The 20,101-nt window shown below is 35.3% G+C and overlaps 1 protein-coding gene across 1 annotated transcript; it reads right to left on the reverse strand.

Moving 5' to 3' along the window:
• Positions 1–1,415: 1,415 nt before the first annotated feature.
• Positions 1,416–13,174, reverse strand: LOC126965846 (uncharacterized). Its single transcript, XM_050809608.1, has 5 exons — positions 12,735–13,174; positions 9,496–10,470; positions 9,140–9,418; positions 8,584–8,722; positions 1,416–1,550 (listed from the first exon to the last, which is right to left on the reverse strand). Exons 1-5 carry the CDS (start codon positions 13,122–13,124, stop codon positions 1,417–1,419), a joined length of 1,917 nt encoding a protein of 638 aa, XP_050665565.1. The 5' UTR covers positions 13,125–13,174; the 3' UTR covers position 1,416.
• Between the last annotated feature and the right edge of the window lie 6,927 nt (positions 13,175–20,101).

The following is a 20,101-nucleotide window of genomic DNA, read 5'->3' on the forward strand; positions in this document are numbered from 1 at the left end:
CTGAGTAGCACTACAATTGCGCTTGTCACCTTGAGACATGTTAATTAAGCTTATTTACTCAGTAATATCACTAGCTATGGTGCCCTTTAGACTGAAACACAGTAAAGCTTACACAATTACTGCTTCATGGCAGAAATAGGCGCCGTTGTGATACCCATAATCTAGCCGGCTTCCTGTGCAAAGGAGCCATCCACTGGTCCACATTATTTAGAAAAGCTCTCATGCTGTGTTGGAATAGTGACATTGCTCTCATTTTGTGTCATTCTGCATATCGAAAAATATATTGGTCCAGTAGTTTGCAGCAATGACCAATATAATAACATCCACTAAACAGGTGTCCCAAAGTTATGGGACATGAAGGGAAAGTACCTTAAATATCGTAGATAGGGTATTTTACTGAAAGAAGACTTATTTTTAAAAGTTAGTAATTCTGCATTCAAAGATTTTCTAAAAGGTAGGCACTTGCCTTGTCTGGGACTCGAACCGACTTAAATGTAAAAAAAAACACCTACTTTTATGATGCCGATCGAAAGTGGCCAAAAAGTAATAACTCTTCTTAAGTAACATAGTATTTTAAAAGAAATGAGCAACGTAAAATGTTTGAGTCAAATTTCAAGAAAGTTATTTATATAGCATATTTTTTTTTAGTTTAAACAGAATTGTGCCATATCATATCGAGTATTCACCATAAAATGATAAGAAAATCAAAAGGCAGCGGAATCATTAAAATATTGGCGATTTGCGTAAGACAGGAGGGATCACATTTTGAGCATTTAATTAATTAATTTACAAAAAAATACCCACTTGACTACTTTCTCATATAAAAGTAGGGGTGTTTTTTTTACATTTAAGTCGGTTCGATTCCCAGACGAGGCAAGTAATTTTTAGAAAATCTTTGAATGCAGAATTACTAACTTTTTAAAATAACATAAAGTCTTCTTTCAGTAAAATACCCTATCTACGATATTTAAGGTAGTTTCCCATCATGTCCCATAACTTTGTGACATCCTGTATAAGAGCATTTACCTTACGATAGAAAGTGTTTAGTGCTACCCATGTTCTCTTGAAAGACCAGAGGAATCACAGGAGCCTGCTGGCCTATCCGTTAGGTGTAGTTGGGTAATTACTACTGGTGATCTCACGCATAAACAGGCGAGCCATGAGAAAGAAACTAAATACCTATTTATGTATTTATAATCATTAAAAATATTTTTTATGTATAAAACATACAATTCAAACTAGACTACTCGCTATGGGGTATATGTTTTATTAGCACAGGTTTGGCAGTGACCCTCCATAACAGCCGGCCCCACCACAGACTGAAAAGATTGCATTACATTTCTTAGGTAAATCATCATTACCTAATTATATTATAATAATGTGTTTTCAATTAGTTGAGGCAATAAAACTAGAAAGTTATAATATTCTTGTATTCAGTGGATCCATCAGTTTTCCGGCCATTAATGCAACATTAATATTCGCGTCCATCACAAAGTACAAAAAGGGGTATGTTGCTGAAAACACAACTGGGTTCCTCTTGGTCACGAATCCTGTAAAAAAACGTTATTTATTTTATTTTGCGATATTACAACACCTATCTGTGGGTGCAGAACAAGAAGGCAGCTATGCAGGCACAATCTGCAGCACAAGAAAGTTAGCCCCCCAGATATTTTTTTCTTTTATTTTTTATTTTTTTTTATTACATCGTTAGTTCGCCATTTGTTCTTGATTGTTCTCTAAAAACATTTGTTTGTTCTCGATTTTTTTTTAAATTTGCAATTCATTAAAATTGGTTAGGTTAGGTTATGTTAGAACAGTTAAAACAACGCACAAGCCGAGCGTAGCGTGCCGCGGCAGCGGCCGGCGAGTGCCCGAACCAAATAGTAGGCGTTTCCCCCCATTTTTAAATAATTGTTTTTAAATAAACAACAAAAGAACGAGCGAACAATTAAGAACAAACTACGAACTAACGATATGCGATATTGAAAATTCAAAAATAGAAAAATTTTTTTTTGGGGGGCTAAGTTTGATTAGCCACAATCTGCAATATTCTAACAAATACATACCTCAGTTCCAAAGAGTAACAATAATTCAGAAAAGGGTTTTCAAAAAACAATTCGAGTTGTTACTGTACGAAAATAATCTAACTAATATAATAAATAATAATACTGTAAAATATTCTACGATTCATGAACAAATATTGGAAGAAACAAATAAACTGCATTTACTTATCGAGTTATTTCTCTTTGGTAATTGGTGCTATATTATATAATATACTCTGTGTAATGGTGGGTTATCGTTTACGGAACAATTTCTCATACATAACCTCAAACTTACTGAATTTTAGATTTGTTATACTTTAAAATTAAGGTAGCGATTTATATTGGCATAAAGGACATTTATTTTCTCAACATGGATTCCTTTAGAATTCTTTTTGATATAATTTCTAATATACTAAGACACTACTACCGCTTCGGTAACAAACGGCGCTCTGAGAGAGAAGAAGCGGCGCAAGAAACTCAGCATTTTTTTTGTGCTCTTTTTAATCAAATATACAACACTGTATTGTCATTGTTATTGCTATAAAATAATCATAATCTATTCCCAGGCTGTCGTATCACAATATTCAGCTGTGGAGTCGTAGGATTTACGACATAGCCACTTTTTAATAAAACATTTAAATTTATTAATAGGTAATGCCTGAACAGTGGCTGGGACTTTATTATAAAAGTGTATACATTAATGTATCATATGGTTACAAGTTATTCTGGTAATAGGGAGGTAGGTGCCTATGTCAAAGAATTTGTAATAGTACAATTACCTATTTGCGAGTCATATTTTTGTAACCGAATTTTGAATCTGTATCCTAATCTGAATACTACATTTTTGTATTTGTTCGACCAGAGGGATTATGTTTGAAAGACGAACACTCAATTTAAAGCTTTTTTTACACGAGGTACGTAGTACCTACCTGGGGAAAGATATCACGTTAATGTATCTGTGAAGTCAAAAAGAGTCATAATTATTTTTGACCCGTATGGTTACTTTAAACAGAGATATTTATATACACAACTAGCTGACCCGACAGACGTTGTTCAGTCGTTACAACGGATATTTTAAGCTTGAGCGGATGTAGTTGGCTTTCCATAAAACCCGTTCTTAGTCAACTTGTACTCCCCGAAAGGAATTTTTCATCCAAATTTCAAACATCTACGCCGTATCCAGGGATATATATGAGTGAGACCTAGGTGGAAAGCTCATATATATAATATAGATTTGAAAGCAGATATAAAATATCGTGCTTCACTGACAGGAATTAAATGCGAGGAAAAAAGAAGTAGGTACTTGGTTCAGCTATGCGAATTATGGGTGCTAGATTTCTTGCGCATACGAGATGATTATCTCATACATTTATTTCTAGGTACGAAATCGCGATAATGAGGACGAGGGTGTAGCACGTCCAGTCAATAAATGACATGAAATTACCAACTCTGCCTTGAAGTCGCTCACATTATAGGTATTGTTCGGGAAAAACAATAGATCTCAACAAAAGCTAACTATCGTGGGCTGTCAAAGTCAAAAGATATTCTAAGCGAAAGCCGTGTGATGCAGCGATAATACTCAAGTTGGTGGTGGACAGCAGTCAAATTGGAGCGGTGTGGCGTGGTGTTGATGACTTGTTCATTCTCGGACATGCGCGGTTTTGTGTTCTCCCCAGACTACGACTCGAGGCCCGGTACGCCACGGGTAAAATCCCCTCGAGGTCCGTTGGCAGTTGAACATATTATGCGGGGATGGGCTCCGGTCCTCAAAACTAACCTATGCGAAACATAGCGACACTAGGCCGCAACTTCACGCCGGTTTTCAGTGCGAGTGGCGTTTCTGGCCCGTTCGTGCTGACGACATTCGACGGTAGCGTGACTCTCCAACATCTAAAAGCCCTTAGTCGCCTCATTCGACGCCCTTGGGCCTGGACTTGTACGCTCGGGAGAGCACGGGGCACACTCAAAGTGAGGGGTGCTTCCCTTCCACCAGGCGCAATAATTCGTAATCCTCACTAAACGTACCCAATAGGTCTTTGATTATTTGTCTAACAAGTGGTATAATTAAACTTTGGATGTGTATGATCGATATGTTGCTTTTGCTTATAAGAGGTTTATAAACTATAGCCCCCGACATTTTAATGGCAGTATGGGACGAGACAAGCAGGACGTTCAGCTGATGATAATTGATACGCCCTGCCCATTACAATGCAGTGTTGGTGGGGATTCTTGAAAAACCCAATAAATCTGAGCGGCATTACAATTGTGCTCGTCACCCTGAGACATAAGATGTTAAGTCTCATTTGCCCCGTTATTTCACTAGCTGCAGCGCCCTTCAGACCAAAACATAGTAATGCTTATACGTTACTGCTCTGCGTTATCGAGCGCACATACGACGGCAGTTTGAAGAACGAGTAGGAAACACATGATAGTTCTTTCTTTTGAAATGATAAGGTTTCCAAGGACGCTTCTTCTACTGCTGTTCCGGAAATTTTAATAAATATGTTTTATGTATCAATAATCATAACATGATAAAACAGAGTATTTTACATTTGTAGAATTTCGTGTACATATTGTTGTAAATAAACAATGAAACGGAACACAATTTAAAAAAAAAAGAAATGTCATGTCAGTATGTCACAGATCTGATTTTTATTTAGAGCCTTCAATAAATAGTTATTTTACAGTAGTGATTCTTGAATTTTCATTAATCCCTTCCTGGAGACCTTCAACCCTAACACATAACGTATTCTTCGGTGTGTCGTTTTGATCACATCACTAGGAACTCCATACTCTACCACATAACCGTTTTTGATCAGATAGGGTGAAAGATACCTACATGTTACATACACACAATGATCACAATCGACGTATACAAAAATGCGGCCTTGCCATGCAAATGCAGCGGACCATTAAAATTGAAACAAAATAGGCAAATTATTTCTACTTTATCATTAGCGACAGGAAGCGATCATCTCATTATAATTTTCATTTATGTCCCTAATTGAAGTAGGGGTCTATCGAATCCTCGCAATCTCGATTAGGTATAGATTAATGTTTGTTGAATTATTTCTAATTGACAATGCCTAGGTAAAGCGCATCAATGGAGGCAGACTCGCGTGTCGCCGCGTTGTGAAATCCTTACCATAGACAATGCTTTACGTTCGCCCACACCGAGCGCTACTTATCACCTCAGATTTAGTTCTTGTTTGGCACTCTTCACAATTATTATATCGTCCTTGCACCGGAAAATAAGCTTGCAACAAAATTATTATTTATTACTCACAACAGCAACGTAAGATACAAATGGCTTCATAAACACCTTGCCAAGTGTTCACGGAGCGTTTGATGTAGTTTCCCGCTCATATTTATAGTTAATTTGTTGTAAAATATATCTACTAAGTTATTGTTTTAATAATAATGAAAATAAAATAAATATCTGAAATTAAACCGCATATTCCCAGTTATATACCGAATAAATAACTTGTAGGTACATGCTTCTTTGTTATTTTTAAGTGATATCACTCACTTCTGGGATTAAATATACAAATTAACCACTACCCGAGAGTTTCAGTTAAGTGATCACTTGCAACTACTTGATAACTCATCTTCCTTATAAAAAAAAATATGTCCGGTTTGCTTAGTTGGAAGAGCGCTGATATGTAGCCCGAGAGGCGCGGGTTTGAATCCCGCATCGTTAATAATATTGGTCCAAATTAAATTTGGAAAGCTTATTTGTCTTTGTTGTCTTTTCTTGTTGTCAAGCAATTAATTAGAGGAGAAATATGTAGAGCATAAACACCTCTACCTGTGCTTCGAAGACCTTGAGAAGGCATTGACCGTGTGCTTCAAGAGGCACAGACATTGCTTGAAATTGAAATGCAAGGATAACCATTGTTATATACGAATAAGGGGACCTGATATAGCGACTCTCTCTGTAAGACTGTCTCTCAGAATCAACACTATTTCAACTTTTCAATAAAAAAATAAGGTATATATATTATACAAATTGTTATTAGGTACTTATAGCAACAAGTTTTCAATTCGCCCCTCGGTAATTAAATTGTTCAATACCGTGACCTAAATCGTGGTGTTCTTAATATTTATGCTCGCAACATAACACTTTTAACTCTTTCGCAAAACTCACGTTGAACTATTTAAACATTTTACGTTTGTATTTATGTAAATTAATGCTAAAAATAAAAATATTAATATATTTAAATTCATCTAACATCATCGAAAATAATATTATAAAGAGGAAACATTTGTGTTTTTGTTTGTAATGATTTCACACCAAAACTACTGGACCGATTACTGGATTACAAAAATCCTTTCATCATTAAAAAGCTGCATCTTCATTGAGTGACATAGGCTATAATATTACATGTTCGAAAAAAATAGGGATCCCTAATAAAAATGCAGTGATATAACCAAGGTGTGAAAATCTGTCATTGCGTGTGCTGCAGAAACGATCGATGATAGAACAAAAAAATATTCTACAATACTTTAGAAGGTATCAATATCAAAAAAAAGTCCGTGATACCATACGTCCAACTGCTGTTATAACTCCTTTGTGACGTTTAAAAAGTTTATGAAAGTGCCAATAATAATCAAATCATAGCTCTGTATTATCCTTATCTCGTTAAATATTTTATTAAAGACCGTTTCAATACCTGTAAAATACTTTTTAAAGTCTTAAAATCGGATATTCCATTCAAAAGATATAAAGAATTTGAAAATGTCAATCTGAATAAAACAAAGTTTTTTGATCTGTGTATTGAAGGTGAATTCGTCAAAACCCTGCTTCACCACGAAGTTCCGCACTACGAATATTGAATATCTAAGGACTGTGAATAGCATTGTCAAGGAGACGTTTCAAGTAGCTTGCCGTTATTTAGGTTTACTTGAAAACTACGACCATTGGGACTATGCCCAGTGAAGCTTGGCTTTCAGAATGTCTAAAATATCTAAAAGAGCTGTTTGTAATTATTCATTCATTTTGTTACTGATCGGAACCATTGAAGTTGTGGAATAATTTTAAAGATCATATTTCATGATCATATTAGACATAGAATCAGACGGGAAAACCAAGATGTACTTTACCTCTTAGTGATAATGAAGGTTTAATAGAAATAGACAATAAACTGTTGCGATGTAATAAAAAAAATGTTTGAGTGCTGTTAGATTACCTCCTTCAGTTCGTGCCCACAATAATACAGACATACAGAATGCATACAGGCTACAATTTTATTATGTTATATTACCAGTTTTCAATAGAAAAATCTAGAACTAAAATAATTTAAACTATTCTCTAAGTATACAATAAAAATGAATCTGCGAAATGGCCATTGCGCCAACGACCTCCAGAATCTCCCCATATTACATTGTGTATCTGCTGGATATATCTATAGGTAATTCCGAGAATTCAAAAATAATAAAAAAGTTTATAAGTTATTTTGACACAAGCGATATAAACGAGGATGCGAGCGTAGGTGAGGGCGTAAATCAGTCGAGTGTCTAGTGAGCAAGATTCTCACGAGCTTCATACGCAAGTTTTTAACACACTTTAAATTTAATTATTAAAACAATTGGTAAATGTACAATTTTCAAAACGATATTGGATTGTGTTTGTAGGCAATTTCACAGCTTACCATGTTTGAGCTTACCATGCTCCTTAACATGGAATACTTAGATGCACCACAGGGAGCTTAGTTTATATGTATTTGCGAGTTCAGTGAATTATACGCCATAAACATATTTTCAGAAAATTACTGGTTTTTTTTGTTGATCTACCATTGTAGGTAGGTAACTACCGTAAACAGCTACGTGCTTTTCTCTAGATTTTCCAGGTTAGGTTAGGTTAGGTTTTATGTTTGTTACCTTAAAACTTACTGGGTGAACCGATTTTGATAATTCTTTTTCTATTTAAAAGCTGGTGCTTTCCGTGTAGTCCCATTGCAATTTGGTCCAGATCTGATAATGCCATCCATGAGAAAAACATGAAAGTCTTAAATATGCTATACATACGTACTTATAGCAAAGTGGGTGATAAATTTAAGAATAACTCAATATCGCGCCAGCCGCCAACCGATTTCGATGATTCCTTTTTTATTGGAAAGGATATACTTCAAAGATAGTTTGGTGATAGTTTGGTTAGGTTCTGATTACGAAATCCATGACAAAGTATCGGAACTCTTCAATTCTTAGGAGCAAATTAACGATACGCGGCCGAATCTTTTCTATGCTATCCGGTATATTTAAGTCATCTACCATAACATAGTTATGGTCAAGTAATTGTCGTAGTCAAATATGATGATCAATGGGACTCCTTAACGACTTAAAGTAAGGGTGCGATCTGTGGTAGAATTCCTAACCGTCTGTAATCAAATTGCAAAGCGCTTACGTTCATTGCTGCATTGAAAAATTTAGTATATCTACACATATTTAGACAAGTTGTTAGTAAGTGTACTTCAAATTCGAAGAGGCATGGTTCGATGTTTCCAATAAACTAGAACTTACGATTGATATGCTTATAGCTTACCTTGTTTTACTTCATCCGGCTGATATTTTCTTATAGCAACAGATACGGCTTGCTCTATGGATCGCACATAAACTCCTGTTTGAGGAGTCATCGGTGTAAAGTCTCTTTGTCGAGGCTCAAAAACATCCCGGATTCCAAGCTGTGGACATTTGCTGAATTGAATTTTTGATAGCTGAATTTACACTATTCAAGAATGCATTTGATACAGTAAGAGATATGGGGGGTCACCGTGATTTACTTTCATAGCTTTGGCATTGCTTGATGACGGCAAGGTCAAAAATATGTCATGCATTTGGTGCATTTCAATGAAAAGATGATGATAATTGATACCTAGTCTAAGTAAGTCAACTTGCAATCAGTGAAATACCAGACTATAAATCAAATTTGTAAATTATACCTAACAATTATTGTTCATTACTCAGACCACCCCTTTTGTTAATCTTTTTACTGCTTTCTTACTAGCTTTGAACTGTTGGGACCTACATAAACAAATGAGGTAGATACGTGCGTTACGGTTTCAATTCGTTGACCTAGCAATCAAAAAATATCTACTCACTTTTTGTAAATCTGTAGTTAATATAACGTGACCTTTGACGGTAAAACTTGGCACAATTGCTTTCACTCTTCTGGGTCTTAGAGCGGCATAAACATCTGAAAGGTCAGACTCTCTCGCCATACGTCCCAGTAATCTCCCCAACTCTCCGGCGCCGGGCCTTATAGGTAAAACGACCAGCAAATAATATCGGTCACTATCTAACGGCAGACGAAGTGCAGCTGCCTCCAAATGAGGTAAGAAGGCATACTCCAATACTGTATCGTAGTGCATGTAAGAAACCTGTAAATAATATTTATTGAAATATAAAATATATATTAAAGTATTGAAATAGGGTTAACGGAATAAAACAAACAAACCTGAATACTGCGTAGCCCATTTGCTAAAAAGTCTTTATCTCCTTCAAAACTTGGGACTGAATCTGAACCAATATCAAAAGATCTATATACTGCTTCATCAAAATTCGGGGGGCTTGTGAATGTAAAGTCTACAATCGATTTTTTACGCCGCTCAAGCGTTTCTATGATAGAATCGGTTATTTGTGTTGAAGATGAATCTAAAGTGGTTATTGTTGAGGCACTTGACATGTCTTCAGTTGTTGTGGATGTTAATAGCATGGTATTAGATTCAGATGTCGTTATTGTTGAGGCACTTGACATGTCTTCAGTTGTTGTGGATGTTAATAGCATGGTATTAGATTCAGATGTCGTTATTGTTGAGGCACTTGACATGTCTTCAGTTGTTGTGGATGTTAATAGCATGGTATTAGATTCAGATGGATTTGTTATTTGTGTTGAGATAATATCAACCTCTCTATTAATAGATTCAGTATTCATTGGTGTTATTGTTGGTAAAGTACTGGGCGCCGTCGATGATATTGTAGTTTGTTCGCTTGGTTCACTAGCATCTATTGAAGACACAGTTACTGTTATCGGTTCTGTGGTAGTTTGTATATCTGATTCTGTACTCTGTATTGTTATATCATTGGTTGTTTCCTTACTTGTTGTAGTTGAAGTTGTTGGACTTTCTCGAGGTTCTGTAGTCGTTTCTTCTGTACTCATTATATTGCTCATAGTAGATGAAACCGTCGTCTCGCTGTTAGTAATGCCTTCAGTTGGGACTATTGGTGTTGTAGAAAAAGTGTTTTCTTTGGGAGTAGTTGTGATTGTAGAAGTTTCATTGAATGTTTTGTTTGTACCTGGAGTTGGTGCATTTTCATCTTCAAGATCAAATCCATAAAACCTTAATATTTTTCTATAGCCATCCGTAAATGTGACGTTTTCGTTATTTAATGCTAATCCGGCTAAAAATCCTTCTTCTGGGATGAAATAGGTCTAGAAAAGAAACAAATATATTTGAAAATTTGGTACAGATTGCAATTACAGTAATCAAGTAGGTATAGCAATTAATTAACTTTTTAGGTAAAGAGGCAAAACAATTTATAATAAGTAGTCTGAAGTAACAAAAAGGTATTAAAAGACAAATAAATATTTGATATAGAAATAAGGATAACTCATCCTTGGGTTTCTAAGTAACTGGTGCAAAAAGATGTACCTAATTAAAGTGGTTTAGACCGTGTGACAGTTACCTATAGGCAGATGAATCTGCTTCACTTATGATTCCTAAACATGTGCTCATTCCGTCGCGTATATCTATAATATTACAAGTAATGTAACTAGGTACATACACTAACACAGTTTTTGACAGAAATCTCTCTCTATCTATATATATATATATATAAGAGAATGTATGACTGTATTTTCCCTAATAACTCCTAAACTATTCGACCGATCTCAATGAAATCTTTTGTAATAGATTCGTTGAAGCTCAAGGATTCTCTTCTACTGCTGCCGTCTAATGCCAACGGAAAGAGTTCATCTAGTTAAAAGAACAAGCCAACAAGTATATGATAGGCTCTCTTTTTAATCATCAAGTACATAATAAATATAAAATAGATAAAATAGCCTTTATTATTACTAGTGACTTAATTTTTCTTATAAATAAAACTTAGCTTAACTAATAATTTGTCTCTCGACAAAGGACTAAGGACTTCCACCTAATTCGTCTCTTGCTACTCTCATCGAGTCCGGTCCTACTATCCTTTTAAAATCGTCCTCCCACCTTCTAATCTGTCTACCTTTCCTTCGTTTCCCGTCTCTTGGATACCGTTCTGTAACGGTTTTTGTCCATTTCTCTTTCTTTCCCCTTTTTAATAATAAATACATCCTATTAAATAAATCATTCAAATTCATGACACATGAAATACAACAATATTGCAGAGTGGTAGCAACCTTCCTCGACCTTTGTTTATAAACATAATTGCTATGATTATTGTCAAAATTGTAATTTCATAAAACACACAACTTATTTCATGTATTACGCTGTATTCGCGATAAGAAGTCTAGAGAGAATCAATGTGCAAGCGCATCGCATATTTAAGAGTACGGAACCCACAATGTTGATAGCAAAAATCGCCAATTTTCTGCACCGCAAATAAATATGGTTTGGTATGGTTTATGAGATAATTATCTAGACACATAATACTAAAAAACAAGATATTGAACATTCTACGTGTTGGGGTCTAAATGTTTAATTATAGAACCAGCAGAGCCCTAAAAACTTGATGTGCATGTGGTCTAGACACGCACCAGCAAACAGGTATTGTATGAATTTCTATTAAAAACCCTTGTCATGTATTTTTTGTGCAACATCACGGCGCTAGCAATGAGAACTATAGCTTCTTCATGCGATTTTATCCGAGTAGATTGTGCGTACCTAATATTACAATTACTGCTCGAGTATCACACCATTAATTGAGTAGGTATATACTTACCAATTCTATTGTATGATTAATAATTAATATGTAAACTTAACAACTTTTATTTTTTCGTTTATTGCCTAGTTGAAATATTATAATTTAAAGAATATGGTCAATTTTAAAATACAATAATGATAAAACGTATATCGATTCATTAAATACTTTTATTTTTTTACTATATCGCTAGGTGACTATAACTTTAAACTCGTAACTATAAGTTTAACAATTGGATTTTTATGGAATTATGTTGTAGGTACTCAGTCGTAATATTCATCTTTTCTGCAAATAATTTTTTGATTGAATTAGGACGACTAAATGTGCCCGGGAGTCACTCTTGCACCTGAGGAATTACAACAGCGTTGATCGCAAAAAAATTCTTAAGTTTGACAAGAGTTGATAAGACTTTGAACAAAGCTCTTTTATGACCGCACCTCAGATCGAATATTAAAAATGTCTAAAATTAGATCGAAACCCAACTATCAAAGATATCACAGAAATAAATCTAGATCCCATACTAATAATAGTATGGGATATATAATAATAATATTATAGTTCAAAAAATTCTATATTTTTGAACTATAATAAGTCTGGTAATGTTGTTAAACTTTATGTGCTTTAGTGATTACTTACCAAGTTACCATAACGTGAACTTCATTAGTGGATTGAACAAAAGGCATAAGCTCAGGACGGCAGATAAAATAATAAATTGAATTGGTTTAATAATTGGTTTGTCGCTAATAATTTAAATGAAAGCAAACTTAATACTAATAGTAATCTTACCTTTAAATTACGGTGTATATCTCTGAAACCGATCCTCATAATATTTCTATTCCACGGCAGTTGCATTGCTCGTTGTATTTGGAACGAGGACTCACCATCGACACCTTCAAATAGAGCCACTAATATCCCCATAAGTCCGTACGGGGAGAACGCAACATTATTTTCATTTAAAAAATTATGTTCGGCCAAAACTTTTAAGCCAAACTCATTTGTAACATCGACCATATGCGATAAGGGTGTTCTTTTCGAGTCCCAGTACTTAATCTCTATGGGCACACCACGTTCCGAAATTGCAACAGGAGTGAAAGTGTTGATATAAGCGTGACCGATAACAAATTGCGTTAAAATAGTAAAAGCTGAAGCGGTTCTAATACGTCCGTAGCGGCTCATTGTGGCGTGTACTCTGCGGCCGCCCGCGCCGGCCTGCGTTCTGCGCGTGCGCTTTGACGGACACTAACCAGATACAGGTTCCTTCAGAGAGGCTTCTATTATGTTAATACTAATTACCATTGACTCATTATTTCGGTGAATGCCCTCGTGTCTTATAAGTTCATTATTCCACTCCATAGTGGTAAGAACGGCACCACATCCGTTCTTTTTGAACCTATAGGTAAGTATATAATTTTGCCACCACGAATAAAGTATTTATTTCTGATATTTTTTATTCTACCATTTTGTCTTCTCTTCACAGAATGCTGGCCAGTGCGTTTTTTCTGCCGTGAAACAATAATGTGCAAGCATTAGTATGTGTTTCCGTTAACAGGGTGCCGTAGCTAGTGACATTACTGATCTATGAGACTCAACATCCTTACCTCTGAAAGTGAACGAGCACAATTATTGTAATGCCGCTTATAATTCTGGTTTCTATAATCCTCAGTGAAGTTTTATTGTAATGGGTAGGTATATTATCTTTGCTAGTCTCTACACTTTTAGCATAAAAAAATAATCATTGCCTATTATTCCAAGGAGCCCAACATGCCTCAACGTAGGTTTGAAACGTACAAAAACAATCTACTCGTATTAGTAGGTACATAATAGATATTTATTTTATTTATTTATTTATTTTTTTAGAGACTTAAAAAAGTGAAAACCATTTACACCATAATTTATAGACCAAAGCATTAGACTAAAACTTAAGGCTGGTGATTGCAACTGGCAGCCCAATTAGACCTAAGCCTGTGCTAGGGCTGTCCAAAAGTCCTCGGCCTAATTGTTAAAAAATAAAATATTAAAGTTTTCTAATTTAATCTAAAATTTTAATCTTATGAATTATTTACCTAACTAAACTTAATTGTTATTAGTTTTATTTGGATTATCATACATATATAAGAAACAATAAGAAAAGTTATAAAAAAAGAATAATATATATAAAATATAAGTAATATTAGTGCAACAGTGTTATTGTATTAAGTTTGAAGTATAGTTACTTGTACATAGTAAATATGATAAAGTGTCCGTGATAAATACAAATAGCATTAGCATCAACAAATCTTGTCATAAAGACATTTAAAGTTTTCAAAAGAGCAAACTAGCAAATATTTCTTCATAACCAACTTTAATTTTTTTTTCGAGAGGGGTTTTCAGCACATAGGATTACATTAGTTGCCTCCGCAGGGAGGTTGTTGAATAACTTTGGCGCCGCAGCTGAAAAATGTCTTTTTGCGAATCCAGACGTTCGCAGTGGAACCAAATATCTTTGTTTTCTTCGCCTAAGGTGACTCTGAACTTGCTCAAGTGGAAAGTCATCAATATATATTGCTAATTGCCATACATATAATTTTCTTGGAGTTAGTACTTTACTCAGTTTAAATAACTCTTCCGTTGGAAACCTCCGCTTCTTTTTAAGATAATTTTGAGGTTAAGATTTTGAGCCTTATTAAGTTTGTCAAATATAGTTGAGCCATATGAACCCCATGCTATGATGCCATACAAGATTAACGACTGAGTTAAGGAACTGTACACTCTCAATAATAGGTCATTACTCAAAATATTTCTTAAGTTGTTGTATATATAGCTCAAGTTTCTAACTTTCTTTGTCAGCAAATCTACGTGCATATCCCATCTAAGATGTTGATCAAATATAATACCAAGATAAGTGGTGCTTTGGGTGCATGATAATGTTTTGCAGTTTATACAGTCAGACTTGTTGAGACAGAAATGGACTTGAATTTTTGGAGTTTTAGTTGGAAGACCGGCTGTAGTAGGGGAGAAGCACATAAATACAGTTTTTTCTTCGTTTAGCGTTAACAAATTATTGTCATACCAGTCCTTAGCCAGACGAAGGCCACATTCCGCTTTTTGGATGGCATTATCCCATGTCGAGGCTGTGAATAACAAAACAGTATCATCGGCAAAACATAATGACTTAGAGTCTGTCTGTCTGTCCGTCAGTAAAGAACAGAAGTCGTTAAGATAAATATTAAACAAAATTGGGCCTAGCACGCTTCCCTGAGGGACACCAAATACAATTTCTGGTCCATTTTCACCGCTAACTTGATTTCCGATCCGTACAAATTGTTTTCGATTCTTAAGATAACTAGCAAACCATTTTAATGCATTTCCCATGAATCCGTATAACTCCAATTTTTTTAACAATAACTGATGTGAAATGGTGTCAAAAGCTTTAGCTAGATCAATGAATACGGCAACTGTTTTGTTTTTGCTTTCATGATTCAAGACTATCTGTTTTGTAAAATCAGCAATAGCATCACTGGTTCCTATTCCCTCTCTAAATCCGTATTGATTATTATGCAAGACATCGGAGGTGTACGCGTTTATTCTAATTTTCATAATTTTTTCAACTATTTTTGAAGTAATAGGCAAAAGTGAAATAGGACGGTAATTTGACATAACGTTAACTGGCCCTTTTTTATGTAATGGCATAATTATGACAGTTTTTAATGTCTGTGGAAATATTCCTGATTTAAAGCTTAAATTAATCAGGGTTGAGAGAGGAAAAGCAATTTCATTAAACAGTAATTTTAAGATTTTAGAAGTAATGCCGTCGTGCCCACAAGATTCTGTATTTTTAAGTGTTTTTATGCATTAGCCGAGGTTAGGCTGGGTTTGTAGGTTTTAAATAAAAAGTTTTGTCTATACGGGGGAGACTAATTTTGCTACATAGGGCTTTCTCTGTAGTTCTTACTTTATCTAAATGCTTTTGAGCAAGGTCATGTCCTATTGAGCAGTAAAATCCGTTAAGAGCGTTTGTTATTGTATTTGCCTCTGAAGAAAAATTTACAACTTTATTATTTATTAACATTTCTTTTATAGTACACTTTTGTTTATTCTTTCGATTAGAAGCTTCATTCAAAATTTTCCATATATTTTTAGAATCCCCTGAATATTTAGAAATTTTAATCCTATAGTATTTTTCTCTAGCCTCTTTTATTATTCGGTTACATATATTTCTATATTTTAAGTAATTAGATTTAGTGATAGGATCATTAGAATATTTCTTAAATAATCTGTAAAGTTTGTTTCTTTTTTGTATACACTTGAGAAGCCCGTCCGTAATCCAAGGTTTTAATTTAACTCTAGAGTGAGGAATGCTTTTAACTGAAGTATTATTTCTAATATGTGTACCTATAATGTCATGAAATAATTGAAAGGCTTTGTCAACCTCTGTTTCACTACAGATTTCATCCCATGATTGACTACTTATATCTTTGAGGAGCTGTTCATAGTCAATACATCGTTTTTGAAAAGGAGGTTTTCGTTCTTCGATATAAGAGAATTTATCTTTTGCGTACACACTACAAAGAGTTACATAGTGGTCGGTAATATCAGCTTTTAACACAGCAAATTTAGCAGCTTTGTTATTTTTTAGTCTATACATGCAATGATCAATGCAACTATTGTCCCTAGTCGGTGCGTCTATGCCAACTTCTATATTATGAAGGGCTAATAGTGCTAAGTAATCATTTGCTTGGGGATGTATATTACCAGTAATGTTGATATTTGTATCACCCATAAAAATGATGTTTTTCGAACGACCTACCTGCTTAAATGTATGATCCAGGGAGTCTAGAAAGATTTCAATATTAGCGCAAGAAGGCGATCTGTATAGGGCAATTAAAGTGAGCTCATTATTTAAGTCGAGCTGTAAGCAGTTAGCCCCAAAAACCACCAGTTCTGCACAGCTAAAAGCAATACTATCCTTAATGAAAATAACAACCCCATCATTTTGAACGGGATTTATCTTAGTATGCAATGAGATATAACCAGGTAAAGTGTGATTGGAATTATGATGCTTGATCCTACATTCAGTGAGAATTAATATGTCAAAACTTATTCCAAGAAGTTCCAGAGACACCAGCTATATTACCACCTATATTACGTAAATTGTAATTTATATTAAATTCATTTTGAGACCTTCTTTTAAATTTTAAAATGGTGACCTAAAATAATATTGTTTGAACATCCTTGAACATTTTTTTAAAAAATTGAGTATTTTTTGTACGACGTATCGTATATATCACGGGATTGTCCCGTGTACGGTAGAAGACACACAATGAAGCGACGTCTCTACGCAACGCCAGGTTATCTAGCTGTTCTCAGAGTACTGGATCCCCGACAATGGTTTGAACTGATACTGGGTTCCGCCAGACCACAGATGACAGGAATACTAGTTTTATTATAATAGTATGGAGTGAGAAAGAAAATCTTATTGCTATGATAGGGTAATTTTTACGTAATATCATGCTACTCTATGGCATTAAGATACAAAGTACTTTGGTGTTGGTGTTAAACTCGCCCTCTTTATTAATTAAAGTGTATGTATCCGGCTCTATATACTCTGGTCAATCAATTTTGGTAAGAAAACACAAAATAGATGAATGCAATGAATAGGTACCTAATTAGCTCTAGATTTGTTCCACCAAGGGAGCTTTTTTAGTGGTAAACGCAAAAACTTGTGTCTTGGGGTTGGACTAAATTTTGTCGGCCCCATTCCGAGACTTTGCAAATAATAGTTTCGATTTCAGATACAAGTTTGTTCCGGTTCTCGTCGACGCTATCGCGGGACATGTTGGCACGGCGAGTGTAGGGCGCATACCCTGTGCTGTCCGTCTGCATAGCAATGAATACTGCTGATTTTCAGCATATCATTGATATGCAGAAGAAACAGTGTAAAGTGGATAGCACGCAGCCTTGCACCAGCGTTTATGGATTTTAAGTCGGAGCATGCACCGTAGATAACAACCTTGATGCTCCGATCGGCTAACTTTTTGGCTAGTGATACATTTGCTCAACCTCTCGGGAAGCTCATAGAATGGCAGTTTCGCTTTAAGCGCTTTATGTCATCCGATCGAAGGCCTTCACTTCGTCCAAATTCACTGCCAACGCCGACTTCGACTCAACTGCTTGCGCCCATTTCTGGGTGAGGTATGCAAATAGATCACCTGCTCAATGACCCTGACGGAAACCGTACTGGCAGTCGCTGATCAGCTGGTGCTCCTCTAGGTATCCTTAGAGCTGGCAGTTGATGATCAACTCCATTCCTTTGGAGAAAATGGAGGTAATGACAATGAGGCGGTTGTTGGACGGGTCCGAGTGTACACCTTTCTTAGGGATCGGGTGAACTAAAGCCGCCTTCCATAATTTCGAGACTACGCCTGATGAGTAGGAGAGCCGGAAAAGACTGGTAACGGGTAAGACCGACGCCAATTCCGGAGCACATGTTCGCAGCATAATCGGGGAAAATCGAGCCCGCACGATGTATGAATGTCTAAAATTAATAAAATACAAAGTTTTACAACGCAACCTTTTTAGTTTCAACTATTAGTAAAGTTTAACAGAACATGTGGCACGTTAACGTCACACATTGTTCGAGACTGGCTCAAGTACTGCCAAGTGGGCGTAGTAATACTTGCCTCACTTTGCGACTACGCCTGTTGTCTCTATAGTTGGTTGTAGTCATCTTGTGACATTTGCTTTCAAATCTTTTAAATAAATCAAAAATTAATCACTAAAATCTTAGACCTCTAAAATCTTGTGGTTCTCGGTGTATTGTCTTGTCTGATCGAAGCACATAATAATATCGGCATGAGGTATTTTAGTCAGAATTAAGAATTTGTCTATGCTATTTCATTGTATAATAATAGGCGTTTATTACGAGATTGCCATTTGAGCGTACTGGCTACTTGGGACTTAAATAAAATCTCATTGGTGCGAGATTTCAGAGCGCAACTTTTTTCACATTAACCCTTGAACATTCTAGATTTAAAAATATACTTGAACACAAAATTGTTAGGTTTCAATTGTTTTTTCAATTCGCTTTAAAAGTAAATATGGATTCTTATATTGAAAATTAGAGAAATATTTGAATACGAGTTTCAGCGCCAAACTAACGCAGCAGAAATAAATCGCAAAAGCCATCTCTCCCACTAGAGGAATGAACTCTTAGTAAGACGAGTCCTTAGTGTACAATGATAGTTCAATGCTATGGTAATGCCGATTCGCATCAAGCTAGTGAGAGATTAGTTAAATGTCTGTCAATTGATTCGTAAAGTATTTTATAATACGCAAGCGGACCCGACAGACTTTGTTCTGTTAAAAAAAACTCTCACCGATGGAATTTCGTAAAATCTTAGCTGACCTCTTCTCGACGAAAGGAATATTCCTACCAAATTTCAAGTCTCTACGCCTTATGGTTCCAGAGATATCGTGGTGAGTGACTAAATACGTGGAAATATATATATATAATATATATATATATATATATATATATATATATATATATATAGATTGAACAATAACAAATTGTACGAAATGTTTTTTTGTCAGTACTTGTCAAACTGGAGAACCAGTGTTGTAGTATGTTAGACACACATAACTGACGATATAAATATTAAAAAACCACACTGCATTAAAAGATTCCGTCTGTCGATACACCGAATCTTTTTTTTATGAAAATAAGGGTCGAGACGAGCAGAACGTTCAGCGGATAGTAATTACAATACAGTGCCGCTCAGGATTCTTGAACTACCCAAAAATTCTGAGCGGCACTACAACTGCGCTCGTCACCTTGAGACATAAGATGTCAAGTCTCAATTGCCCAGTAATTTCACTAGGTTCGGCGCCCTTCAGACAGAAACACAGTAATGCTTACACATTACTGCTTCACGGCAGAAATAGGTGCCGTTGTGGTACCCATAATCTAGCCGGCATCAAATTCAAATATTTTTATTCAAAATAGGATTCAAAATCTCTTATTGAACGTCAAAAACTACCACCCATTCAAAAGAGACTGCCTCAGACATGTGAAGAATGGGCACAAGAAACTCAGCGGGCTTTTTTTATATATAAAAATATGGATTAGAAAAAATTAATTGCTGTTCGTTAGTCTCGCTAAAACTCGAGAATGG

Source organism: Leptidea sinapis, chromosome 9 (assembly GCF_905404315.1).
Source record: "Leptidea sinapis chromosome 9, ilLepSina1.1, whole genome shotgun sequence".
Classification (NCBI taxonomy): Eukaryota; Metazoa; Arthropoda; class Insecta; order Lepidoptera; family Pieridae; genus Leptidea; species Leptidea sinapis.

Coding starts and splice junctions, on each gene's coding strand:
- LOC126965846 (XM_050809608.1), bottom strand. CDS start 13,124: ATGAGCCGCTACGGACGTATTAGAACCGCTTCAGCTTTTACTATTTTA. Junction 9,419..9,495: donor ATGGGCTACGCAGTATTCAG/GTTTGTTTGTTT, acceptor TATTATTTACAG/GTTTCTTACATGCACTACGA. Junction 8,723..9,139: donor TAACTACAGATTTACAAAAA/GTGAGTAGATAT, acceptor AAATGTCCACAG/CTTGGAATCCGGGATGTTTT.